The 27,580-nt window shown below is 46.0% G+C and overlaps 2 protein-coding genes across 7 annotated transcripts in view; one reads left to right on the forward strand and one right to left on the reverse strand.

Annotated features, from left to right (window-relative positions):
* The first annotated feature begins 272 nt into the window (after positions 1–272).
* On the forward strand, positions 273–15,259 carry HSPA13 (heat shock protein family A (Hsp70) member 13). Its single transcript, XM_039516348.1, has 5 exons — positions 273–422; positions 5,391–5,731; positions 8,087–8,300; positions 9,824–9,991; positions 11,656–15,259. The coding sequence occupies exons 1-5, from the start codon at positions 398–400 to the stop codon at positions 12,333–12,335; spliced, it is 1,428 nt and encodes a 475-aa protein (XP_039372282.1). The 5' UTR covers positions 273–397; the 3' UTR covers positions 12,336–15,259.
* A 2,184-nt stretch (positions 15,260–17,443) lies between these two features.
* The window catches only part of LOC120395622 (multidrug resistance-associated protein 1-like), a 64,990-nt gene continuing 54,853 nt past the window's right edge, over positions 17,444–27,580 (reverse strand). For 2 of the 6 annotated variants that reach the window (XM_039520174.1, XM_039520173.1), the window contains exons 25-28: positions 21,205–21,363; positions 20,179–20,345; positions 18,862–19,056; positions 17,448–18,343 (exon numbers count right to left, since the gene is read on the reverse strand). In XM_039520174.1, coding sequence (XP_039376108.1) covers positions 18,220–18,343; positions 18,862–19,056; positions 20,179–20,345; positions 21,205–21,363 — 645 coding nt within the window. In that variant the 3' untranslated portion in view covers positions 17,448–18,219. Of the gene's footprint in view, positions 18,344–18,861; positions 19,057–20,178; positions 20,346–21,204; positions 21,364–27,580 lie in introns of all 6 variants that reach the window. The other 4 variants (XM_039520177.1, XM_039520178.1, XM_039520175.1 and 1 more) reach the window with 3 other exon arrangements.

Consider the following 27,580-nt stretch of genomic DNA (forward strand, 5'->3'; position numbering starts at 1 on the left):
GGGGCCTGACCCAAGCACAAGACAGAAGGGCTTGCAGTGCCGAGCATGAACCGATGAGTCTACCCACCCCAGCAGACACTGCGAGCCACGTGCCTGAAGAGCACCGCCCCAGTTTACGCTTGCGCACTGGAACGCGGAAGATGATTGGACACGTGTCTTTACGACGTTTTACGCGGGGACGCACCTTCACTCTCGCGGCGGCTGCCGGGAGTTGTAGTTTCTATGGACTCTACGGCCCATCAGCCGCGCTGGGCAGGGGGCGGTGCACGGACTCCACTTCCCAGCGGGCCGCGCGGGCGGAGCGGGGGTTTCCAAACCTCTCACTGGCAGAAAGGAAGCGTCAGCAAACGGCCCAGACTGGGAAGCCGGGCGGCAGCTGGGAGCGCGCGCGGGGGAAATGGCCGGCGAGATGACGGTGCTGGGTGAGCGAGTGAGCGGGGCCGGCGGGGGGGAGCGAGTCTGAGCCTGAGCTCCGGGGTTCGGGGATGGGCCCGGGGAGGCCGAGCGGCTCTGCCAGCCCCTCGCCTGCGCCCAGGGGCCGCGGGGAGCTTGTGCGGCAGCAGCCGGCCCTGAGTAGTAACGTGCGTAAGGGGCAGCAGAGCGGATGGATGGATGGAGAGAGGTGAATAGTGGTGCCCCCCGGGGTCTGTTCTGGGACCGGCCCTGTTCAACATCTTCCCAAATGGTCTGGGGAAAGCGGTAAACAGTGAGGTGGCAAAACTTGTAGCTGATACAAAACTACTCAAGGTAGTTAAGTCCCAGGCAGACAGCGAAGAGCCACAAAAGGATTTCACAACACTAGGTGACTGGGCAACAAAATGGCAGATGAAATTCAGTGTTGATAAATGCGAAGTAATGCACATTGGAAACCATAATCCTAACTCTACATATCAAATAATGGGCGTCTAAATTAGCTGTTACCACTCAGGAAAGATCTTGGAGTCATTGTGGATAGTTCTCTGAAAACATCCACTCCATGTGCAGTGACAGTCAAAAAAGTGAACAGAATTTTGAGAATCATCAAGAAAGGGATAGATGATAAGACAGAAAATATCCATGGTATGTCCACATCTTGAATACTGCATACAGATGTGGTCACCCCATCTAAAAAGGTTTTATTGGACTTGGAAAAGGTTCAGAAAAGGGTAACAAAATGATTAGGGGTATGGAACAGCTGCCGCATGAGCAGAGATTAATAAGATTGGGACTTTTCAGGTTGGAAGAGAGATGACTAAGGGGGCATATGACAGAGGTCTATAAAATCTTGACTGGCGAGGAGAAAGTAAATAAGGAAGTGTTATTTACTCCTTCTCATAACACAAGAACTAGGCCTCACCAAAGGAAATTAATAGCAGGTTTAAGACAAACAAAACGAAGTATTTTTTTCACACAATGCACAGTCAACCTGTGGAAATCTTTGCCAGAGGATGTTGTGAAGGCCAAGACTACAACAGGGTTCAAAAAAAGAACTAGATAAATTAAAGGAGGGATAGGTCCACCAATGGCTATTAGCCAGGATGGGCAGAGATGCTGTCCCTAACCTCTGTTTGCCAGAAGCTGGGAATGAGCTACAGGGGATGGATCACTGGATGATTACGTGTTTGGTTCATTCCCTCTGGGGCACCTGGCACTGGCCAAAGTCGGAAGACTGGATACTGGGCTAGGTGGACCATTGTTCTTACCCAGTATGGCCATTCTTATGATTATCTTTTCCAGCTGTCACAGGTTTTTGCTGATCCCCTTCCTGGGGGTCCATATGGAGGGCCTAGTCTTCAAACTTGAGTGCTTAGCCCAGGGATCGGCAACCTTTGGCACGTGGCTCACAGGGTAAGCCCCCTGGCCCGCCGGGCCGATTTGTTTACCTGGCACGTCCGCAGGTCTGGCTGATTGTGGCTCCCACTGGCCACGGTTTGCCGCTCCAGGCCAATGGGGGCTGCAGGAAGCGGTGGCCAGCACATCCCTCGGCCCGGGTCGCTGCCTGGAGCAGCGAACTGTGGCCAATGGGAGCCGCGATCAGCCGAACCTGCGGACGCGCCAGGTAAACAAACCATCCTGGCCCACCAGGGGGCTTTCCCTGGCTTAGCCCTTCATCTTAGCGCTTTACTGGTCAATAGATCCTGAAGATGGCACGTTATGGGGTTAATAGTAACACTCAGGGCTTGTCTGCCTTTGACGGTTCACATGGATTAAGCTTGGGTGTAAATTTAAAGCACAGTAGCTGTTCCTGGTTGCCTTCGTGTGTGGACTCTCTTATTTTGGAACCCAAATGGGTAATTCAGAAACAGTTCTGTGTAGAGAAGTCCATAGTCATAACTACTGTCAAATCCTGCTGTCAGAGTGCTGACTAGTACAAAAGTCTGTCGTCCTAAATGTATTTTTATTTATTATTCTAAAAGCTCGTCCTTATTTCTGATCTGGTACAAGCTCTAAGTTTTCTTTTCATATGTAAATCTTCATGTAACTCTGGCCAGTCAAATCACAGGGATTTGTATGTATTCCTGGTCATGACCTACATTTGGTTACAGCAAAATGGCTTCAACTTCAAAAGGTTCTCAAAGACTATTTTGTCTAGCACTTTTGCCTGTGATGTGTCAGAGATGTGGGACACTGAACTTGAATATATCTCATAAACTCAATATTTTCAAGTTGAGGCATGAAGCTTATCTTCTCAAATTGGCTTTTCTGGATACTTATGCCTGAATCATTTCTGTTTGTGACATATCCATTTGGTACAGGTCTTATATGGAGTATTCTCTTCTCTTCTTCCCCCCCACCCCCCAGAAAAAAATCATTCAAACACAGAGAAGAAGAATAACTGTTAAAATAAGCAAATGCACAATTCCTTTCCCATCTGTTAGAAACACACGTTAACATCATCTTTGCCCATTAATCCTACCTTTTTTGCTCCTCTTTAAATCCCTCCACTGATTCCACTTTGTGCAATTTATAAAGTACACCTCTGCCCCGATATAACACGGTACTCAGAGCCCAAAAATCTCACCGTGTTGTAGGTGAGACTGCATTATATCGTAGCAGGGAGAGGAACTGCTCCCCACCCCAGCTCACCTCCACTCTGCCTCCACCTACTCCCTGAGCGCGCCGCCGCCACTCCGCTTCTCCCTCCCTCCCTTCCAGGCTTGCCGCACCAATCAGCTGTTTGGCCCTGCAAGCCTGGAGGGGGAGGGGGGGGAGAAGTGGAGTGGAGAGCGGTTCCTCTATGCCCCCCCGTTACCCCCAGCCCCAGCTTGCCTCCACCTCCTCCCATGAGCACGCCGCAGCTCCGCTTCTCCTCCTCTCCTCTCCCCCTCCTCCCAGGCTTGCGGTGTGAACAGCTGATTGGCGCGGCAAGCCTGGGAGGGAGGAGAAGCGGAGCTGCGGTGCGCTCGTGGGAGGAGGCGGAGCGGAGGTGAGCTGGGGCGGGGGCGCACTGGGGAGGGCAGCAGCAAATAACGGGCAGGCGCAGAGGAACTGCTTGTGGTAATACGAATTCAGATATAACGAGGTAAAGCAGCCCCGTCCCCCGGAGCGCTGCTTTACCGTGTTATATCCAAATTTGCATTATATTGGACTGCATTATATCTTGTTCTTGCATTTGAGACATTCCTTGACCCTGCCCAGCTCACATATTGGGTCTCTTCTCTTATCATATATCTTGGCTTTATCAACAATTTCACTCTCCCATCTCTTTGCCACCTTCCATGCTGCCTTTTATGCTTAGAATGAATTCCCAATACGAGTCCATCGGGCTGTTGCTCTCTGGAACATATATGACTCGTCTTTGATTGATATGGGAAACTCATGTTTTGTATGTATATTTATATTAACATTCCTCAAAAAAAGCAGGAGGGCCAAATAGAGAGATGTCATTTGAGCTCTGTACTGGTAGCCAGGAACTCCTGGGATCTTACTCTGGCTATGTCATTGATTTGTTGTGTGACCTTGAGCAATTCATTTAGCCTCTGCTTTATTTTCTGTGCCTGTAATGTAGGGATTATACTTACTAATTAATCCTCATCTTCCATGTGCGGTATGTATTTGTAAATCACTTTGCAATATTATTTTGTTTTGATTTTCTGTTCCTTTCTTTAAACTTTCACAAATCTTATGTCCTTGTCTGTTACACTTCAGTGGCTAGCAGTTTGCCTGAATTGCCAGATGCAAGCTTGCTACTGACTTCTGAGGAAATGAGACTAAGCACAAAGTAGTTTCACAATGTGATTTCACATTCTACTTTTACATCAGAGTAAATATATACTAAGATATATACTGAGTGGAATCAGTGGAGGGATTTATACAACAGAGTAATATCATACTGTCTGAGTGATTCATGGCCATGAATGTTAACTCAGGGCAGACTGTTAGAAACAGGGCAGACACCCCGAACTGGTGGCATGTTCTATAATTAGATTTCACCAACTCAGTAACAAATACGAATTCCTGGGCCACTGCCACTGTACTAGTGTTACCATGGAGTGTCAGAGTATCCCTTTGGGCTCTCTGGTCTATCTTGCCACCCAGGCAAGCTGGACTTAGTGATAAATGATCATTTAGATAAAACTCACAAAATATTCAGGTTGCTTCCAGTCCCAAGAGACCAGTCAGTTACCCCTCATCATCTACCCTTAGATCTTACACCAAAGACAATATCTGAAGCCGGTCTTGTAATAAACTATCTAAAGGCTTATTAACTAGGAAAAAGAAATAAGAAAGTTATTTACAGGTGCGAGCAAGCATACTATATATGGTTGCTAAAGATGACAGCGATAGTAATCTGTCAGTTCGGTTTCAGGGCCCTGGAGATCTCTGCCTTAGTTAAGTGTCTCTGGCCTGGTGAGAGTTCAAACAGCAAAGAAATGAAAAATTTTCTTGTGACCCTATTTTATCTTTTACATTTGGCCCTGCAGTCCATTTGAGGAGCTCCCTTGCATGTAGCATTTCCAGGGTGAGAGGGCCATTCACCAATCCGTTGTATTGTGATGTTTCTTAATGGTCTGTTTAATATTGATAGGTTGTCTTAATGTGCAGCGGAGGGAAGAAACACACAATTCCCATGCCTGGGTTCACAAATTCAGAGCAAACATTTTCAAGGTTATAAAGTAAAACTTGTATATTTCCCTATAGAATGGAATGCCGATATTACAAGTGAGATTAATGCATGCATCAACTTACAAGCATTTCACAGTCTAAACACTAAATACATTATTATAAGACTAATACCTTTTTTTGAACAAAATGAACATACGGGTGAGTTGGCTTGGCTTCCAGCTATGAGTTTGTTAGTTCTTATGGCCTTGGCCTTTATCACTGTCACAGCTAGTATTATAGCTTTGAAGAACTTCCGGATTTGTTTGGATGGATGCTCTGATACTGTCTTTTTATCGCTCTCACAGGTTCAGCTGTCTTGGCCCTTTTGTTGGCTGGCTATCTGGCACAACAGTATCTACCTATGCCTACACCAAAAGTGATTGGGATTGACCTTGGCACCACTTACTGCTCTGTTGGCGTGTTCCTTCCTGGCACAGGGCAGGTGAAAGTTATTTCAGATGAAAGTGGGCATAACAGCATACCAAGCATAGTGTCATTCACAGACACGGATGTGTACGTGGGATATGATGGCCTAGAACTAGCAGATTCTAATCCACAGAACACGGTATATGATGCCAAAAGATTCATAGGGAAAATCTTCACTCCAGAAGAGCTGAAAAATGAAAGTAGCAGATATCCATTTAAGGTAAACAGATAGCAATCTTCACCAATTCTATTCAAACTACAGTTTTATATATATGGTGTTCAGAGGGATCAGATCCAATTGCCTTTGTCTGGCAGGTTGATCATCAGGATGCAGAACCCTGAATGTAGCATTTCGGGGGGGAGGGATAGCTCAGTGGTTTGAGCATTGGCCTGCTAAACCCAGGGTTGTGAGTTCAATCCTTGAGGGGACCATTTGGGGATTGGTCCTGCTTTGAGCAGGGGGTTGGACTAGATGATCTCTTGAGGTCCCTTCCAACCCTGATATTCTATGAAAATATGGTCTTTTTGGATCCCACCAGCACACATACAAATTGCAAAAATTTAAAATAAAGATAAAATGTTATTTTGTACAGGTATTTGTTCTTGATTAACTGCATTTGGCTATTAGACCCTATGTTGTTTTTATACCTATGATACTTTAATGTGTTGTCATCTGAGCTTGAGACAGAGAGAAGTGGGATTTGGAACTTGAGCAAAACAACTGGTTTCACAGCAGAAGGAAAGATCTGAGAGAAGAGTATTTGGGAATGGGAGTAACTATGTTGGCAAATGCCAAATTTGAACTCACTAAATGTGTTGGCTTGTGGATACAGTACATACATGACCCTCTTCTGTTCTGAGCAGGAGGGTACTGAAACATGCAAGAATCTTCCCTCTGAAATGGAGCCTCCTTCTCTATTGATTATATTTACTTTTATTATTTCTAGTTTATACAACAAGAAATGCACTCCAGGGAGAGTATTTCTAGGGTACTAATCTTTCCTCTCCCCCCCCCCCCCCGTAGTTACTTGAGTTTTAGTCTTGTTTTGTGTCACAACATACAAAGTAGGACCTTACCTGCTGATAATGTATAAGATGTTAACCAAAATAGTGTTTTTCAGTATATATCAATTGAATTGTAAATATTATGTAATCCACAGCTTTCATAGTTTGTTCTCAATGCATTTGTTTCTCATGATTATGGATAGCTAGTCTTTCACACTTACAATTTCCCATCTACACATTGTTTTTGCTTGTTTGTTTGTTTTTTATGAGGTTAAGTTATAATTATAAATGGACCTGAAACTAACAGTTCCACAAAGCTGTGTCTTTCAGTAATGGTGAAACTAGCACAATAAAATACAGTAACTCCTCATTTAACATCATCCTGCTTAATGTTGTTTCAATGTTACATCCCTGCTCAATTAGGGAACATGCTCGTTTAAAGTTGTGCAATGCTCCCTTATAATGTCGTTTGGCTGCCTGCTTGTAAGATTCTGTGGAAGAGCAGCGACTTTACAAGGAGCATTGCACAAGTTCCACTTCTCCGCCTCTGCCCCCTGCCCCTCCCTCCCAGCGCTTCCCCCACCGCCAAACAGCACTTAGGACTTGCGGGGGGGGAGGGGGAGTGGCGTGCTCCGGAGCCGGAGGTGGAGTGGGGTGAGATGGGCCTGGAGTGGAGCGGGGGCAGGAAGAGGCGGGCCTAGAGTACTCCCGGCAAAGTCTGAGCCTGTTCTTCTCTGGGGAAGCTGCTGCTGCAAAGGAGCTTTCTAGCATCCTTACCTGCAACGGGCTGTGCCTGTGCGGAGTAAGGCAGGGGCACTTCCCAACCACAGCACAGTACTGTACAGTATATAATGCCTTTTGTCTGCCCCCCAAACATTTCCTTGGAACCTAACCCTCCGCATTTACATTAAATTTTATGGGAAAATTGGATTCATTTAACATTGTTTCACTTAAAGTTGCATTTTTCAGGAACATAACTACAAGGTTAAGTGAGGAGTTACTGTACTTAACAAGGGGTACTAAGTCAGGCATCGGAAATCATTCTCTTGTGTCTCTGCTAATAGTGGGTGCAGGGAGTCTGCATAAAATAAATCTTCAGTGGTACAATAGCACTCAGCAGCTGCTTTGATGGGGACTGAATAAGTACCTATATATGTGTGTGTCTCCTGAGGCATCCTGCATGTTTCTGCTTTAGCAGTAGACATAGGGTTCGCCTCAAAAGAACTATTTTCATTCCTTGGATGTGCTGTTGTGTAGGATTATTAATTCTGATGTTGTGTGACCCAACTTCTGGATTTTGACTCACTGGTGTCTTTGGGCAAAATAGACAAAAGTACTTCAGGCACATTTTCTGGCAACTTGAATGCCTTCATTTCCTATATTGTTTATAATGGAAGATCAAGAAAATTGGTTCACATAGAATGTTTTAGATTGGCAAAGTCACCACTCATAGTAGATTCTGGAGTAAGCAGGTATTCTACATATCCAAGTACAGTTTCACAAAAGCATTTTGTTAAATGAAAGGTGGGCTGTATTTCACACTTGTGGGTTGTGCTGCCTTTCCCCCCAGATTTTCAGCAACAATGGAGCAGCTGAATTTTCAGTGACAACCAATGAAACATATAACGTCTCACCTGAGTATATTGGCTCTCAACTGCTATTGAAATTAAAGAGGATGGCAGAGGAGTACCTTGGCATGCCAGTTTCCAAGGCTGTCATTTCAGTGCCAGCAGAGTTTGATGAAAGGCAACGGAACTACACTATTAAGGCAGCTAACCTTGCAGGTGATGCATCTTTCTTTCTAGTATTTTCCCTCTACTCTTTGAATTACCCTGAGGTTTACTCATCTACACTAAGTTGTTTGTGAAATGTAGAATAGCAAGGGAGAGTCCGTGGCAGAAAACTTTAGAAATCACTTTACAGAGCATTAGCAATCACCAGGAACAGCAGGGAACTCTCAAATGACATGAAGTGCAGTTGGCTAATACAAGTACAGATAGCAATGTTCTCAAGTATCACTAAAGGAAAAAGGTTTTTTGGAAATTTTCCAGTAGAGAAAATTATACAGGAAACTTCCTGGAAATAAATCAGACTCAGATAAAAACAAGAGAAAAAACCATCCCACCTCACCTCCTCTGAGAAAACACACTGAGGGAACTGTTCAGTCAGTGTTTATTCTGACAGATTGCTCTAAAAGTAAATTTAAGAATGATATTCCAAGTTTATCTTAAAAACAAAAAAAGTGAAAGCCATGGCACATGTAGAATTCCCTGTGAACTTTTTCCTTCAAACATTTTATATTTTACTTCAATCTGAACAAAAATTGACACAATTTAATAGAATACTGTAAACATACAATAGATTGCACTTAATAGCAACCCAGATATTAACAGCTTTGGTTCTCAGCAAAATATTGCTTCTAACCAAATCACGTCCCATTGACATTCCTTCCCTGGCTGTGCACAGGAGGTAAGAGACTGTGGCCTCAGAGGGGGAAGGTGTGGGCAGGGCAGTAGCAGAGAGGGAGAGCTGTAGCCAGGATGCTGGAGCTACACAGTATCTCTCCTTGGGCTTTCAGGACTGTCCTGCCAGGGAACTGCACCCAGGGGAATAAACACTGGGAGATGCTTAGCAGAGGGGAGAGGTCCTGTGCAGCTCTTTGACCTTGTGTAGAAAGCCCCAACTTCTGCACTGCAGCCCCTTTCTCTACTGCTGTCCTGCCTGTAGGAGGTTTGCAGGGCTGCAGTGAGGAGGGGAAGTGCATCTCCATGCTTCCTTCCTGGCTGCAGCCTTGCAAACCTGCCTTCCACTCATTGGCAACTGTTGGATAATGCCAGATTTTTGCTGGCAACTGGGCTGGGTTACTACCGTATATTCCGGCGTATAAGACGACTTTCTATATTAAAAAACAACCCCCCAAAATCGGAAGTCGTCTTATACGCCGGGTATAACAGCGGGCGGCTGGGATTTAAAAGGCTCTGGGCTCCCCGCCGCAGCGGGCAGCCCAGAGCCCTCTGACTCCCCGCCGCGGCTGGGATTTAAAAGGCTCTCGGCTCCCTGCCAAAGCGGGCAGCCCAGAGCCCTCTGACTCTCTGCCGCGGCTGGGATTTAAAAGATGACCTCGGAAGGGGGGGTCGTCTTATAGGGCGAGTATAGCCCAAAAACCTATATTTTAACTCTAAAATTAGGGGGTCGTCTTATATGCCCCGTCGCCCTATACGCCGGAAAATACGGTAAGTGGAATCTATTGTACTACACAGAGTTATCAGTTGTGTGGAGAAAATGTTAACTTGTTTTGCTTTTTCAGGGTTAGAGATATTGCAGGTAATTAATGAACCCACTGCTGCAGCTATGGCTTATGGTCTCCATAAAACGGATGTGTTTAATGTTCTGGTAGTGGATTTGGGTGGAGGAACTTTGGATGTCTCATTATTGAATAAACAAGGAGGAATGTTTCTGACACGAGCAATGGCAGGTAAGGATAAGTCACCCCATACTTCAATAAAACATGTTATTTTTTTCTTAAGCAAAAACTAGTTCTATATAATTTCAGTGGATACACGTAAAAAAGGTCACCTGTAAAGAGATGCTAAAGTTGATGTGCTGAGATTGACATAACTTTTGGTGGCCTACTGGTCCCCTGAATGTTATTTCTACTCTCCATAATTCTAAAATTAGGTTTGCAACTGATTTTAATTACGAGAAATTCTTCCATTCTTTGAATGATTTTAACATAACAAGCTGTGGTCTAGCTGTCTGTCATTGTCAACATTTGCGCACAGGTAACCTGAGCATTTGTGCAGTCTACAATTATTGTCTCTGGAGCTAGTGGCGTTTCAAAGCATTCTACTACCTCCATCTGTCTGAGTCAAGGGGATTTGTCATATTATTGAAGGGTGCTTTAGAACAGTCCCCTTTCGTGCTTGGCTGCAGCTCAGACATTAAGGGGTAGAGCGCTCACACACTGTTAACCCAGAAACAGGTTTTGTAACACAAATATGCCAAAATGATTCATCATTTGGCAAAGAATTCTGGCAGCAATGCTTTGTAAGCCTATGTAGTGAACACACAATTGCTTTGCAGATGACCTGGGTTCAGACAGATTTGAGGCTGAGTACTACTTTTGATATTCCCGACTCAATGAGCTTTGACACCTGCTGTGCTGTCTAGTAAAACCAAAAGTAATAAATATAGTCATCCATTTCAACATGGTTCTGTTGGACAGTATGAACTCCTTTTTTCAGTTGGAAAAAAAAAGATGGACTGAATATTTATGGGTAGTACCCATTCCATTGGAAAACTCAAGAGGCCAATCTTCTGAAGAGCAGGCATAGGTATTTGAAAAATGTTGGAAGGACGGTTAAGGTGGAACTAACACCTTCAGAGGGAATTTGGGATGAGAGCACTATGCCACCAGCTACCTATAAAGCCTAATGTAGGATGGGTCCGTTACTAGGGCTTGAAGCTCACTGATCCAAAGAGTTGAAATAACTCCTATTGGGAATCAGCATTTCTACAGGAAGAACTTGACAGACTAGATACCTCATGACTCAAAAGTAGCCTTTATCAGTGTACATTAATGTCCCTTAGTATATGATTTTGATATGAAGGCTCTAAAATACAATAAGGCCTTAACGAAGTTCAGCTCCAGGAGTTGAGGCAGTAATTCTTCATGAGTTTCATCTTGCTACTATTAGTGAAAATGTCTAATATGGGCAGAGATGTAGACAGTAACTAAGACTTGGAGTGTGAGCTGGAAATATGGAAAAGATGGACTTGCATAGTATCACAGCAGGCCACAAATATTTTCCATTTCAAATTTTACCCTCTACTAACCAAACCCCTTCCTAGTGTTCTGGTGGATTATTTTTTAAATAATTCCTCTGAAATCCCCACCGCCTTGCTTTTTCATTTATGCAAATTGAAACAGAGAATCCTGAAAACATTCTTGTTTTGTGAAGCACATTACAAACAAAATATCCCCAAATGATTATACTTCTGGGTGTGACATTGGCTGTTGGCACTATAGTTGAGGATATTTCTTTTTCCCAGTCCCATGAGAATGTCCTGCACATGACAAAGGGCATCTTTTTGTCTTCTGAAATACTGTGAGTGATCTGATACATTTTTATGTCTTAGGTAACAACAAACTTGGAGGACAGGACTTTAATCAGCGATTGCTGCAATACTTGTATGACCAAATCCATCGAATGTATGGCTCTGTGCCCTCCAGAAAGGAAGAAATACATCGACTTAGGCAGGCTGTGGAAGCAGTCAAGTTAAATTTGACTCTACACGATTCTTCTCCTGTCAGAGTTTCTCTTACCATGCCAGAAAGGAAGGACCTAAAAGAACTTTCAGAAAGAGAACAGATAAAAATAAATAATGTAATTGCAGCCGAACCTTCACAAATGGAAGACGGTGTGATAAGCCTTTTAAGGGATGACCTTTCACAAACACAGAGCAACACTGTCAAAGTTGTCTTTGAAACAGAAATCTCCAGAAAACTATTTGAAACGTTGAACGAGGACCTGTTTCAGAAGATCCTTGTGCCCATTGAGCAGGTGCTGAAGGAAGGACATCTACCCAAGACAGAAGTGGATGAGATTGTATTAGTAGGGGGCTCCACCCGTATTCCCCGGATACGCAGAGTTATTCAAGAGTTCTTTGGAAAGGAACCCAACACCTCTGTAGATCCTGATCTGGCAGTGGTAATGGGTGTAGCTATCCAAGCTGGGATTGTTGGAGGGTCCTGGCCCCTCCAAGTCAGTGCTGTAGAAATTCCTAATAGACATTTACGAAAAACTAACTTCAATTGAACTTCACTGTTCTTGTCACATTCCATTATTCACTGTTTCAAAAAACTGTACTCATGACTGTGCATAGACTTGCCCAACAAACAATGAAGCCTAGTCTTAGCCATGTAATATCTACTATTTTAATTCTGTTCCATTTAAGTGTTGCTAGACCATACATTGTGTGCTGGCTCTATCATGTTTTAAAGGTATTAGCAATTCAAAAATAATGGACACACATAACCCACCTCTGCTCCATTGGTTTGTCGACCGGATGTGGGATGAAAACCTGAGTTGATAGGTGTGCAAACATGCTACTGCCAATAAAATGCACACATTTTCTTGCTAAATTTTATTAGCAGACCCTGAAGACTTGAAAGTGGAATGTAACCATGAGCTTGAACCTGTGGTGGAGATAGTATGTACTGAGAGAGGAGGTGTAGCTGTATTAATGCAGACAGCTCAGGTAACATTCAGCTTAATTTATTTATTAAACTGAGTCAGTTGAGCACTTCAAAGCACCTTTCTAAATGCAGTTTTCCTGTTTGAATGCTATCTATTTGTCCACTTAAGATTCTTGTGCTGCTGTTTATAACAGCAGTGCTATTGCTGAAACTATTTGTGGATTTTCTCTTTTTAATGTAGACTTACTGCAATCAAAACAAAATTGGGGGGGAGGGGGGAGTTTTTTGCTCTTTAATGTTGTTACACTGGTGTCTACTTTAAAATGCATTTTCCTAATGGATTCCTATGATTCCATTTGTCATCAGCTAGAGAGGCTGCTGTGGCCCCTCTGCTGTTTCTCCAATGGGCAGACACCTGATAATGCCATCATTACTGTACTTCCTGCCATGCAGCCAAAAGGTGTTATAAAGCCACTGTTATATTAAGGAAGAAAGCACATTAGGCCCTGGAAGGGTCCCATTCATGTTTTTCAGCCAATACATCCGTACCTTATTTGCCATGAAATGCATTGGTGTTCAGCTAAGAGCTACAGCTTCTTTTTAACAACATTCTCCCTTAAAATAAAATGAATCCAACTATTTTTATCTGGTGCCTAGCATGTTGGTGTCTACATGTTTTCAGGTTCCTGATGCTTTCCCCCACTCTGAATTGAACATGGAGTGATAATTGTGAGTTGTAGTCTGGTAAAGAAAACCATACAGGAACTGGAATGTAAATGTGGTAATATTGCAGTCCTCTGCTTTTGACTACTGGCAGGTTGTAAAATACAAGGAACAGAAGTTGATTCCTAAAGTCTCAACTTTTGGAGGAAAGTTTTTAAAGAAACTTGTCTAATTGTGCTCTTTTTGAAGGGATAAAATGCTGAATAGTCAAACTCCTTTTTATACATGTTATTTTATCCTTAGTCAACGAAGAAGGTATTGTCCTCACCTAACAGCAGATAACTGAGCAAAATCAGATTTAATAAATCTGAAATAAGTTGTATTTTTGAATGTGAGATCTAATAACTGTTGATTTTAAATCTTTTGCTATCTGCTACATTTGAGACTTTTCAGTAATAAGCTTGCACTTAATTTAAAAAACATGGTTTTGATGGAATGTGTCTGCCCTACCATTTTAAAGTGGCCTTGTCTCTGAGTTTACCAAGTATTTCAGACAATGCTGCTAGTAGCTTTTGAACTGTAACCAAGGAAAACCAAGAAGTTTTCTGTATGGAGAAAGAAAAATAGCAGAAATTCTTTGTTCTCAAGGGACCTCATGCCCTGTGTGTATATGGTTCCTGCCACAACAAGAGGGCAAAATACTTTAAGTGGTGGAACTATTGCAAAAATTAGCAGGAGTAGGTATGTAATTCTTAAAAAAAAAAAAAAAAAAAAAAACAAGAATGACTAAACTTAAAGTTGAAGTCCCTTCAAAGAAATAATGGACAAATATCAGTATGCAGTACAATTCTCTCAAGTACCATGCAGATGCTTTTTCAGGCCCTTATCTTGCAAATACTTCTATGTTTACTTTGCATATATTCAGAAATCTTTGCAAGAATTAGGGCTTACCCTGCTGTAAGTCTTATTCATAGCTTTTTTTTTAAAGGGATTTAGAATTACAATGGAACTTAAAATGCTAATTTTTGTCTTCAACGCTCTGTGTGAGAAACTAGCAGGATTAACTGATTGCATAAAATCAGAATAAAATCATAGCTAATTAAATGAACCAGAAAAGCTTTAAGACATGGGAAGTTAGGAAGGGGCTTCAGAGGAATTTCAAAATGTGAAATTCAGAACAAAAATAGGACTTTTAAAACTTTCTAAAGTCTGGGAGGATGGAAAAATTGTCCAGTAAGTGGACTTTTCATTTCCATAAGTGTAAGTTTACAAATATATTTTGTTTTTAAGGATGGATGGGTTGTTTGCTTGAAAAGTTTCCAAAAGGGATGCAGCTTTGTAGCTGGAAACTTTTCATAGAGAAGTTAACATGCATGAGACATCTCCTAGTGCATGGTCTATTTAATATTTTTAAAACTACCTTGTGTGGTTGATAAATTTAAGTGCAACAAAGTTATTTATTTTGTATCTAATACTAGTTTTGGTACTCTATTTTGGCACAAACCATTGAATTTTAAAAAGAGCAGTATTGCACTTTGATTATTTTCCCCAGTGCACAACTTACTATGAAGGTCCTTCATTTAACTAAATGACACTGTTTGAAGATTGGAGTTCTGTTGTTAAGACTAGTCCTATTTAAATCTTGGTGCCTGTAGCTTTAACCCTATAACACCTATCTTTACTTAAGTGTTTATGTAGCTGAGGTTCAGGGGAGTGCAGTCCTGGAAGTGGTGATGCCTCATCAATATTATAAAATCTTGTCAGTTTACAGGTTAATGTGCATAATCTGCATTTGGGGAAAATGTCATACTTCAGAGATATTTATATACAGCCTTTTAAAATACATTCTGAAATAAAAGTAATTGCATAAGAGCTGCCAAACTTTTGTTTCTCTTTTTTCCTGGGATTTCCTTTTGGTCTGAAGCATTATTGTTAGAAATAAGGCAAAGCTAAGGGCAGGGAGAGAGAGAGGCACCAGTGACCTACAAGAGGTGGTAATATGGGCTAGAAAAGTGAAGGAGCAGCTCTAAACAACTTAATTTATCTAGAATTGTTGTAACCCTTTTTATTAAATCAATAGTGACAAATAAGGTCACTAGAAATATGCTGTAGAAATTCTGTATAGTGCAGATTTGGGCATTCCACAGACATTGTCCAATGGGGTTTCTGGAAAATAAAATTGAACAAAACAGTATGTGGCCTCTTGGTAAGAATATTTAACTGTCTCAATATTAACTGCAGGAGTACTTGTCATTTGGAGCTGTGGTGCCTAACCACGGGTCCAGTTGCTGTGAGCAGGTTCCAGGGGATCTGCCACCCATGGCGGGCATTAGAGTTGCTAGGGCCCTGGGCAGAAAGCCAAAAGTTCTGCCAGGCACGACTGGAAAAAATATTTCAGGGCCCTGAGCCCTACCAGGTAAGACTGAAACTGAAGCCTGAGCAACTTAACTTCACAGTGGCCCCTGTGCTGTGGGGCCCCAGGCAATTGCCTGGCTTGCTACCTCTTAACGCTGACCCTTTGAATGCTTGTATTAGCGTGGCAACTAACGACATATAATTAAAATATATATCCAACATAACGGGGAGTTGTGGTTTTTTTTAAGTGAATATGACCTTTCTGCTAAACTGTAAATGGACATTTAATACTTGTACATCAGTTCCAGACTTTATTATGTATTTCTCACTGCAATATTATCCATCTTATTATTTGCTCAGACATCTTTGAGCATGTTCTTGCAAACTAGCATCACTTGAGTTTAAAAAGAATTCTTTCCACCTGGTTCATTTAAGTATGTAGCTTCTTTAGAAGGAAGATAAATTCTGTAGAAACAATTGCCTTGTGTTTATATTAACTTCCCTGAGAAGTTAAGTGCAAGTGTGTGCTGCAGAAGCAGGCAATTATGAACACCTGTATTTAAACGGAAGTGTGTATGTGTTTATTTATTTTTTTTTAAAAGGCACTACCACAACAGGAACTAAAGGCCTCTTCCCTCCCTAGTTTCATTCTGTCATACTCAATGATGCAGTAGATGCAGTAGATAACTCAGATTTGTAAATACCAAATAAGCCAGATTCTTGTAGTTGTCTTAATAGAACTCAGGCCTAAATTCAGGTGAAGGATGGTGCATCCTCTTGTGCCAGCAGTGAATTGGGCCTACAACTTGTAGAAGTCTAATCTCTGCCAAAGTTAATTTAGCTTCACTCTAGCTACTCTATCCTAATCAATAGTTTGGTGCAAGCTCTAGTTTATTAGTATATTTTAGGGAACTGTATTATTTACAGCTGGCTGTTATTGTCAGGGACAATATTGTACCTTTTGAGCTAAATTAAAAGTAGCAGAGAATGCCTGGATCCTTCACTTACCCTTTTTTCTGAGCGAGGCCCAAGCTACCACCAAACCAGTCAAGCTGATGACTGTGCCAACATGACTAGAATTGCTGTTCTGTTGGTGGATCTCCAACGGGAAGTACTGATCCCTCTTCTCTGCTATTCCTAGTATGGCGGCTATAAGAGGGTGCCCACCTCAGTTTGATTACCAGCAGGCAGAGTGTTCAGCGCTACTTGACCTCCTACAGCATTTATGCTACAGTAATGAAGCTGGGCTGGGGCCCAAAGCCTAATCAGGCCTGAGAAGAAAATCAAGGAACTTTGTAAAAGTAGTTCCTCGGGCAGTACTATAGACCTTAAAGAGTACAGCTTTGGACAGAGGTTAGTTTGGTGTAGCACCAGCATACCTCTCAAGAGAATAAGGCATGTAGGAGATGGTGCATCATAAGATACAGGTACCCTGCTTCCACAGCTTAGATACCTCAAATGTGTGCATAGGTTCTTATGGGGAAAGTTTAATGACTTCTCAGAGTAGAACTGAATCTGCCTCATGAATGTTTGAATTAGTGCAAAACACCATTTCACTTTTTCTTGTGCATCATTTGTACGCATTGTATATTCTCATGGAAACTTTCTTCTCTTCCCTGTATCTTTTCACCCAGTTTAACTACAAACAAGCCAACAAATTAGAACCATAACTTACAGTACTTTATATACAGAAGAATATGCTTTGTTAGCATTCCCATTAAATATGAAAAGAGGGTTCTATTGCCATGACTAGTGCAAGAATAGCTTGTACAGATATGCTTTAAAGTGAATATTTCCCAGAGGGATTTTCCTTTAAGAATTCTGTCACAATGTGACTTGAGAATGCTCAGTTAAGTAGACAAAAATAAGTACTAATTGTTGAACTTATCATTTATTTTAGGGTTTTCAAAGGCCATTTTAAAAAAGCAACTGAATATACCCTCAAGAATTTAAAAAACATTCATGTACAGACTCAAGTCAGCATTGAGCCCCCCATGTTCATAAAAAGACAATTCTTGAATGAATTTTCACCAGCTCATTATTTATAATAGAGGATACTGGTTAAATCAGCATTATTCGCTAAATAATTTAAATCATACAAACCGATTCAACCAAAACAAGTGCTGAAGGTTCTGGAGTGTTAACTCGTGTGGCTCACAAGCATTTATGTAGTCTCCAGATCATTTATTAAAGCAAAAGTCACTGTATGCTATGAAAACAAGGCTTTACATTTTTTTGTTCTAGTGAAAAGTGTATATAAAATATTTTAAAGAAGATTGAAGAGTGTGCAATACAGAACATAACAGTAGCAACCATCAGCTTTTATCCTACCACATGTAAGAAGTTTGTAATGTTAAAACTACCCAATTCCCCTAAACTGTGTGATCATTTTATAATGTCAAGGATACAATTAACCACACATCCCTGGAGCATTTCCTGCATTCGAGTTCAGAAAAAACAGCATTCTTGTCTTCACAAAAATAAGCTCATGAGTTTGTATCTTGTGTTATCCCAGCCTCAGAAACCATTTTTGAAAAAACTCCTTGCTGAAGTAATAAATTATGTGGGGTATCAAATTCTATAATTCTTCCAGATCTCAGAACAAGCACTCTGAAATGCAGAAACAAAAAGGTAATGAGGAAAACTGAGCTTTTTTTTTTCCAGCCCTACTTTCTAGCCCTACTGAAGGTGTGCCTTAGGTAGAACTCATTCCTTTAATATGGGAAATCTCTTTGCAGTAGATAACTCAGATGTTTATGAAGCTATGAACTCCTGCACAAAAAGAGGTTTTAGAAAATGAAGTTTTGCCTCGTCACCTTAAGTTCTACAGTGCAATCAATTTACTCTGGTAAATTAAATGGACTTGCTAGTAACGTGTGTTTGCAACTGGAATAAAATGGAGTTAAAAATTAATTCAGTAATAAGAACAGGAGAATCACTATAGCACAAATATCAGTCTGTTTATTGTCAATAACTACAGCTAATATAAATATATATGTATTCCATGGTACCATAGATGATATGGGGAGGAGTGGTGAAAGTGTCAAGCCAGATCAGCTTTCATGCCTACCAACTTTGACAATGTCTAAATGAAACCATGTGTTTTTTAAAACAATATTGAAACTTACCTTTCAGAATCCATGATAGTATGCAACCTGTGGGCTATAGTTAATACTGTGCAGTTGTGAAACTCCCTCCGGATGGTGGACTGCACTAGGTTATCGGTTTCCATGTCAACAGAGGCTGTTGCCTCATCTAAGATTAGAATTTTTGTCTTCCGTAGCAAAGCCCGGGCAAGACACACAAGCTGCCTCTGCCCAACACTGTTAAACACATTTGAAAATGGTGTCATTTCAATAACTTTGCAAAAGCATTGCTGTGTTCCCACCCACAATAAATGCTAAATAATTCCTTGATCGGGTTATTTTTTTAGAGAGAAAGCGACAAGTAGGATAATTTGTTTAAACAGTTAGCACAACCACATGCTTACAATCTATTAGAGGTATATCCCTGGTACCATTTTCCAGATGGATGCATATTTGCATCCAGTTTCCATGTTAACTTAATACTCAGTATTATATTCACATCCTAGTTTGGACATGGGATACGTTTGAAAGAGATTGATACACAGCAGATGATTATTAAATTATGTATTTTGCAGTGGTGGGCGTTGGTTCAGGATGAGAGTTTTAAAGACTCTCTTATGCTATCTTTGGAAGGGGCATGTCCCTTTTAGAAATTCCATTTTTTTCAGATAAATTGGATGCAGATGCATTCCAATCTATTAACTAACTTTCCATTTCTGCTCTGCTTTTTTAAATTCTGGATTGCCACTCTGCTGCTAAAAGCTTATCAAGCATTTATATACATTTCTCAGATTTTAGCAGACTGCAATGGCCTGACTCTTACGCTCAGAAATTTTCTATCCCATAAAGTGTCACTGTCCCTGGCATATCTTTGAAATAACAATGCACTGTAAAAAGAAACTGAACAGCTATCCTTCTACACTAAACAAATAATAGAAGATATAATATAGCGCATACGATGGTGTTCTCTTGGTTATATTTTGTTCCCTTTCTTTTTCTTCTTACTTTTTATATTGTTACTTTTTTCTCTGATTTCAGTTATTCTGTCTATGGCGGTCCTTTCCCTGCCTTGGACTATTTGCTCATTTCTCAAATATCTATAATAGATTTTAAGGCCAGAAGAGACCATTAGATCATCTGGTCTGACCTCCTGTGTAACATGGCCATAAAATTTCACCCGGTTACTATTTAGCTAGGTGACCACAAATTGCTTTACAAAAGTAATTCTATTTAGAATGAAGGAGTCACTTTTGTGCCATGGAAAAATATTAGAATACTGTCATGTAGAATGTATTGAAGGAAAATCAAGTTAGCACACCAGACGAGCTCCCGAGCCAGTAGATACTAAACATTTTATACCTGAGGTTTTCACCACCTTCTGAAATCTCATGAAGGAGTTTCTTTGGGAGTGACTGGACAAAATTCTTTAAGTCACACAACTCCACTGCCTCCCACAGCTCATGATCAGAATATTTTCCAAAGGGATCCAAGTTAGATTGGAGGGTCCCAGAGAACAAGACAGGGTCCTAAGAAATAATATAAAATGCTTAAGCAGTAACATCACAAAGCTTAAAAAACAAAACAATGTTTTTCAACAAACATTCACAGGAGTGAGTTAATTTTAATTAAAGTATTCTAGAAATTTTAATTAAAGTATTAATTTTAATTAAAGTATTCTAGAAATAATGCGTTTTAAAGAAAAACTGTAATATTTGAAATCTGAGTTAAAAGGCAAAACTAGCTATGCTCAAAATTATTTAATACTACAAAGCCTAAAGGGGCAGGGGCAGAATGTGGTCTAGCCTATGTCTTTAGTAAATGAAAATATATGTATTAAAAAAGAAGAATGTGTACAGTTAGCAAAGAACATTGTTTGATTTAAAAAAAATCCATTAGCTTTCTGTAAATGTATCCGTAGTTACTGTGGACCAGTTTTTTTAAAGGTATTTAGGCACCTAAAGAGGCAAATAGGCAAAAACAGATAAGTGCTATTGAAAATCGCAGGAGGTGTCTATCTGCATCTTTAGACACTTAAACCTTTTAAGAATCTGTTTTTGTGCTTTTAGATGACAGGGATTTAATATTAAATTGAAATAACCTACTATAAGGCTACTTTTGATTTTGCACTATGACCAAGTATTATTTGATTACATCCAAAGCTCTCTTTTCTTGGGGCATACCCGTTAATGAGTAACTTTGGCATTTTCAATATTAGCCATAATTCCAATAGTAGTATCCTGATTGATCTTTCCTCTGGTGAATTGGTACAAAATCGAGCCTTTCTTATAGTTACAGTTTCAGCATTTGAGATTAGAATTTCTTCATAGATATGCAATAACTAATGTTTGAATGAAATAGAAGTGTCTATTCTGAAACAGATTTTACCTGTGGAATAATGTTAAGATTGCCACGTAGATCATGTAGTCCAATAGTTGATATATCAATTCCATCTATAATTATTTTTCCTCCAGCTCTTTCTATAATTCTAAACAAGCAATTCGTGAGTGTTGATTTACCAGCTCCTGTTCTTCCTACGATTCCAACCTGGAACAAGATATTAAATTTAAAAGAAAAACTAATTTAATAATGGAGAGTTTAGTAAACTAACGCCTTCAGTGTCTTTTTAGTGACTTTAAACACTGTAGATAGATATCATGAGTTAGAAAAGAACACTGCCCCTTTGTCGATAGCCCAGTGGTTTAGGCCCCACCTCTGATCTTCCTTAACTCTCTCATACTTTTGGTTGGGAATCATCATCAGGATCCTGACTGTCCAGTTTTCTGTGGGGGTAGAAGGGAAATCCCAAAGAAGTGTTTTGTGGTACCCACTCAAAAGCTAACATTCCCGTCTGCTGGCACTGCAGCAGCACAGAAGTCTAGGGCCAGATTGTGATCCCCTTGCTCAGACTAGTGAGCTCACACAAGTAGTTCCTTTGGCCCATGACTTTGTTCACACTGTTTCTGGAGCTAGACTAACCTAACCATGGTTGGTGTCCAAACACGAAATAAAAGGATCTGTGTTAATGCTGCCCTCATTAGAAACATAATCGTTTACCATACGTGAAAGACAAAAAAGAAAAATGGGAAACGGAGAGCAAAAGATTATTAAAATTCATTTTACAAAAAAAATTGGTTGCATAAGTTTACTGTGAGGCACTCAACACTTGACAGGATTGGTTTCTAATTGGCATTACTAATCAAGCTATAGACATTTCTACTCCTTAAGTATGTGCGCCGTGCTGCTGTGTGCCTATCCATTTTATTTCATTGGCAGGCGGCCACCGCCGTCAGCGGGTGGCGCGCCTTTTGGCGCTGTAAACGGGCGGCTGGCGCCCGTCGCTGGCGCCGCTCCTTCTTGAGGCTATATACCCCTTCGGGCGGTCCGCTCCCCAGTTCGGATGGTCGGCTATTCAGCACCTAGGAGGGGAGGCGTGAAGAAAAGCCAGGATCTTCACACAGGTGATTGGAGCCATTCATTGGAGTGATTTCCCTCACCAGGATTTACCTGTGATTCCATTCCCGTGGGAATTCCAGGCGGTTTCCTCCGCGGTGGAGCGTAATCACGAGATGGCAAGCGGCGCGTAGTGGGAGAGAGCTGTGGACTGGCTGAGCCGGCGGGCTGCAGTGTGAGGAAGAGGAGGCGGGAGCCCGGCAGAAGACGCCGGCAGCGTGCGCAAATGGATGGGATGGTGCGTGGGCGGAGGTGGCGCCGAAGCCGTGCGCGCCCGTAAGGCGTGCGCGCTCGCAGCGGGGGAACGCTCGCATGCAGCTCGCCACCAGGGCATGTAGCAGGCACCGAATCGCGCCCGCGAGCTGGGAGGCTTGCAGGACTTTGTCAGGGGCAATCGGCCACGGAGCCTGCGGGGAGGCCGGAGAACAGAGGAGGTCGCTGTAAGATCGAAGGTGCGGAGTGGGAAACCAAACCGTGAGGCGTGGCGGATGCGAGGTGAGGGCCGACACCACCTTGGGGGGAAGGAAGGCAGAAGATCGAGCTCCACTTTTGGCCGGAAGGAGCGGTGTGGGGACCGAGGAAGGGCGTTTGTCCCGTGGGCTCGGAAGGCGCGGGCGCTGGCGATCCCGTTTCAGAGAGGCATCTGGGGACGAGCCAGGCCGAGTGGGGGGCCATGGGAACAGGCAAGGAGACGCCAGCCAGGAGCACCAGGTGGAAAGAGCGGGTGGCCAGGCGAGGAGAGCGGACCTGAGTTCAGGGGAGAGAGATCGAGGCAGGCCGGAGGTAGCCAGGGCGAGCGAGAACACGGCGAGCCGGAAGCGCGAGAGAGCCGGGTTAGACACGGACGGGTGCCCTCCGAGAGGGTGGAGAAGTGGACTTGCAGGAGGTAAGCGAGACAGCGAGGAGCAGATGTGAGAATGGCACGAGGCAGACTGTTGAGCTGCATCGATGCGGGCGCGAAGCGGGAAAGGTAGGTAGACCACGCTGACTGGGACCTGCTTTCTGCTTCCTGCACGCGGGCAGGTACCCACTTCCCATGCCCCTCGCTTTCAACCAGTTCCTGCCACCAACCAAGCTGTAAGATGGTACCACCAGGCTGCTCGGGCAGGCCGGGCACCCGCAGCGCGATGAGGTCCGCCATAGGAGAGGGGAGGATGCAGCCCACGATAGTCCGAGCCGCCATCCGAGGAGGAGAGGCATCGAGGTCCAGGCCAGCTCAGGCGCATAGTAAGGGCCGGCAGGGCCGGCCAAGCTAATACTTGACAGATGGCGCTGACGAGGGGAGCACGTCCGAGAGGCCAGAGCGGGGGGCAATGAGCGAGGAGAAAGAGAGAAGAGAGAGAGAGGGGCCATGGAGGGAGAGAGAAGCATCCGAGAGGGAGCCTGGGAGAGCTGGAAGAGGAGCGGACCAAACCCCACCTCTGGACCTGAGCCGTGGCAGCCTCATCTGGATTGGCCACTGGCGTAAGGGCGAAGGACCCCACCTCAAATGAATCTTGCGTGGGGCCGCCAAGTGGAAAAAAAACGCGGAGGTCAATAGGTCGTCCACCGCAGCCCGAAAAGAGGCAGAAGGAGCGCAAGGGTTCGCAAAGGCGGTAGGAGCGGAGCCTCCTTGCCTCCCCTGGGAGTTGACATCCATTGTTGCTTGCTGAGAACACGCCTGAAGGTGGTGGACAGCGCTGGTACACCACAGTCACCCTGGACTGAAGTCCTGTCCGAAGGCCCATGGAGGAGCTCTCCTGGCGGAGCGCTCTCCCAGAGAGGAGACAGGGAGGGATGACCAGGGCCCCAGCCAGAGAGCTCCGGGTCTCGAGCCCCTGTTGGGTGGGCCCTCCGTCAGGCGGAGGGGTGGCCTGTGGTGCGGGCGGGGCGCGGGGAGGAGGATCCACCACCAGAGGCGTGACACCAGAGCGAGCCAGCCACCCCCAGTGGAGCACCACCACCACCGCGACCAGTGGCACCACCACCATGCAGCACACTGCGCGCTGAGTGGCGTGCCAGCAGTCAGCCGCAGCGGCTGCGCAGGCGCTGGCGTGACCTGGCGTGGCGTGCCCAGTCGCGCTGCCGTTGCTGTCGGAAAGGGCTGAAGGTCAGGTTGTGTGTCGGACTGCGATGCAGGCCTGGGCCTGGTGAGGCCGAGGGTGGCTGCGCAGCGTGTGAGAGTCGGGGAGTGGGGCCAGCTTTGTGAGTTTGTCGGTGTTGACACCCTGACTTGAGAATCTCTTGGTAAACAGGACGCATCGGACCTAGGGACTTGTCCGCAACCACCTGAGAATGCGACGGCCACGTGCCAGCCGCAGCCACGGGGTACCACGTGACAGTGATGGGTGGACGGTCGCTAACGAATCGGCCACGACGTATGGGTACCTGGACAGCGACGTGGTGACGGGAGAGAGGCTCGCGACCTGGATGTGTTTGGTGAATACCCGTAAAGGGTAAGAGAGTTAAAGGCGGGTGTGGGGTAATTGCCACATGAAAGTAAGCATGTCGAGGTATGAGGCCATGAAAGTAAGGGATAATGAAGTAATAAGCATCCATCAAGAAGGTGAGAACTTCCCAACTAGAGTTCCAAAAGGTTCTATTTGAGAGAAGGAGGCATCTGGGAGGGTGTTCTGCCCTCGGAGGGACTAAGAGACTCCCCCCAGAAATACGAGGACCCCCCTGCCCTGCATCCCCCCGCTGGCACTGAGCCTCCCTCTGGGAGGGGCCCTCGGGCGCAAGAAGGGGTGGAGTAGGAGAGGGTCCCTGAAGAGGGGGGGGGAGGTGGGGTGGGGGAGGGGGGGTGGAGGGGAAAGGGGGGGGGAAGTAGGTGGGGAGGTGGGTGAGTGGTAAGCGGGCTGATGGTGAGGATAACTGGAGAGGTGGGAAGGGGGAATTCGGAAAAATGGATCTTGGGGCCGAGAGGGAGGGAGAAGCGTGCGCCCGGCCCGTCCCCTGAGGGGCTGAGAAGGAGGCTTGGGCCCGGGCCTTGGCCCCCAGATTGGTTGCGCGCCCTTCTGGGCCGGGCGCCGGCCTCGCTGGCCCTGTTTGGCCTAAATGGCCGCGATGCGCCTGGCGATAGGGCTGTAGGGCTGTTGGGCGGCCCGGATGGGCTCTGTGGCTGGGAAAGGGTCTCCTGTTTGCGGCTGTCCACTCCGTGGAAGAGAGGTCGGAGGCCTTCAAAGTACGGCCCGCCACTGGAACAGGCCCTGTGTTTCAAAAGGTCCTGGAGTGTGTGTGGTAAAGAGGAGTGTCCTGTGATGGCCACGGACACGCTGATCGCCGCCCTGTGGACGCTCCGGACGCGCGAGTCGCGCCCCAGTCCTGAGCCTTAATCAAGGTCCACGCTGCAACGAGCCTTCTTCTAGAGCGAGGTCCTGGCGGAGTCTTGTGAGGTCAGCAGGGTCAGCTCTTGAGGCGGCCCCCAGGATGTTAAAGGTACCCCGAGGGATACCAGGGAGCAGGGAGCAGGGCGGGGAGATTAGCGCAGGAGAAGGAGATCGCCTGGCTGTCTTAGCTCTTCGTCCCAGCAAGTCCATGTCCAGCAGCGAGCGACTTGGCGCAGCGGCAGGCTGTCCGTTACGCCCACCCGCAGTCGGTCGGCTACGCACCGCGGGCGGGGTGCGATAAAGGTGGTACCCGGGTGTTGGCACGTGGTCTACTGCCTTGTGCGACTAAAGGAGAGCGGGGGGGAGTGACCGCTGACGGCGTGCCGCACGCCGGCGGATTGTGCAGGCGGGAGTGCGGGGGGCGTGCGCGCCTCTTACGCCCGCTACGATCTCGGACCTCCTGGATCTCGGGGATGACCCTCCTCTGCTACCTCATTGGCAGGTTGATGGCATCGCAACCGCCCCGAAGGTCCTGGTGCGCTTTGAGGTCTATCAGTGGGGGGCTCTGCTGGACCGGGAGGTCCGCGAGGGGGGCTGAGGAGGACGCAGAGCGCCAGGGGAGGAGGAGGAGAGGAGGGTGACCAGGCAGCACCTCTGGCCCACCCACCTGGCGGGCGCACCTCTCGGTGTGAAGGCCCCGAACCAGGCTGCCCCTCGGGAGGGGGTCCCCCAGCTCTGGGGTGGCCCCTTGCTCCCAAACCCCCCAAGGCTCAGAAAGCCCCATTGCTGATCCTCATGGTCTCGCGCGCTGCCCCCCGCTCTGAAGTCACCGAGCCCCCCCCGAGGGGGAGAAGTGCCAGCGATACCGGGTGTACGGGGGTGAACATCACCGGGTGAACGGTGCCCGCCCGATGCGGTGGGTCTCCGTGCCCGGGCGTGAGCGGGTGGCCGGTGTGGTCGCGCGGCGCAGCAGCCGGAAGCGTCGACCGGCGCGCGCGCCAGCGGTCTCTGGCAGCGCGCGGCGGGGCGGCGGGCGGCGGCGCGCGGATGGCGCGCTTGCGGCGGCGTGCGCGGCGCTGGTGCGGGCGCGCGGGCGTGCGGCGCGGGCGCGGCGCGCGGCGGGAGTGCGGCGATCGCGACCGCGGGCGGAGCTGCGCTGCCGTAGCGGGCGAGCGGTACCGCGCAGGGACGGGCGACCGGGGGGAGCGGCCGCGCGGGCCGGCCGGTGGCGAAGGGGCCCGAGAGCGGTGAGCGGCGGCGGATGGTGGTGCTCCGGACAGGCCCGCCGAGGAGAAGGAGGGCGATCATCAGAGGCTTTCCCATGGATTTTAGAGCGGAGTCCCCGGCGGCGCCCGGTTGGTCCGTGCTGGTCCGTGAGGCCTATGCCCTTGCCCCTGCCCTTGCCGCGTAGGCCGGCGGGAGCCTCAGCTCTTCCTCGGTCGGGGGCGGGAGCGGGGCAGCGGGTGCGGCGGCGGCTGCGCGGCGCGGAGAGCGCCGCCGGTGCCGGCGGCGCACGCACACTGGCGCGCGCCGCACTTCGGCGGCTGGCTGGGCGGGCGGGCTGTTTGTGCTGTTGTTTGGCCGCTGCTTTTGCGGCTTTTCGCCGTGAGAGGGCCGGTGAGGCTGCCGTGCGGAGGTGGGAGGTGTGGGCGGGCGGTGGAGGCCGGCGGGTGCTGCGCTGGTGCTCGCTGCTCACCGCTCGGCGCCCGCTGGAGCGGCCGGAGGTTGAGAGCGGAGCTGTGAGGAGGCTGCTGTTTTCGACTCATCCTTCCTTTCCTCGTGACGTCCTTGAAAGCCACACAAATGGGGGCTTGATCTGTGGCACTCTCCCAGGCAGGCGAGGCAAGGCAGCGTGCGGGCAGGTCACCGGGCGGCACCGACGGCTGGGCACGCCGGGGGGCTCCCCGTGCCCGCCGGGCAGCCCGGCTGGTGCCCCGGGAAGAGCCTGGGAAGAGGGAAGACTCCCTAACTACTATACTAACCTATACAACTAACAAACACAA

The sequence above is a fragment of the Mauremys reevesii genome, linkage group 1 (assembly GCF_016161935.1).
Source record: "Mauremys reevesii isolate NIE-2019 linkage group 1, ASM1616193v1, whole genome shotgun sequence".
NCBI classification, from domain to species: Eukaryota; Metazoa; Chordata; order Testudines; family Geoemydidae; genus Mauremys; species Mauremys reevesii.

Excerpts from the sequence above, each read along its gene's own strand:
- HSPA13 (XM_039516348.1), top strand. The coding sequence starts at position 398 with ATGGCCGGCGAGATGACGGTGCTGG. Across the intron at positions 423-5,390 it reads CGGCGAGATGACGGTGCTGG|GTTCAGCTGTCTTGGCCCTT; the intron begins GTGAGCGAGTGA and ends TCGCTCTCACAG. Across the intron at positions 8,301-9,823 it reads TAAGGCAGCTAACCTTGCAG|GGTTAGAGATATTGCAGGTA; the intron begins GTGATGCATCTT and ends TTGCTTTTTCAG.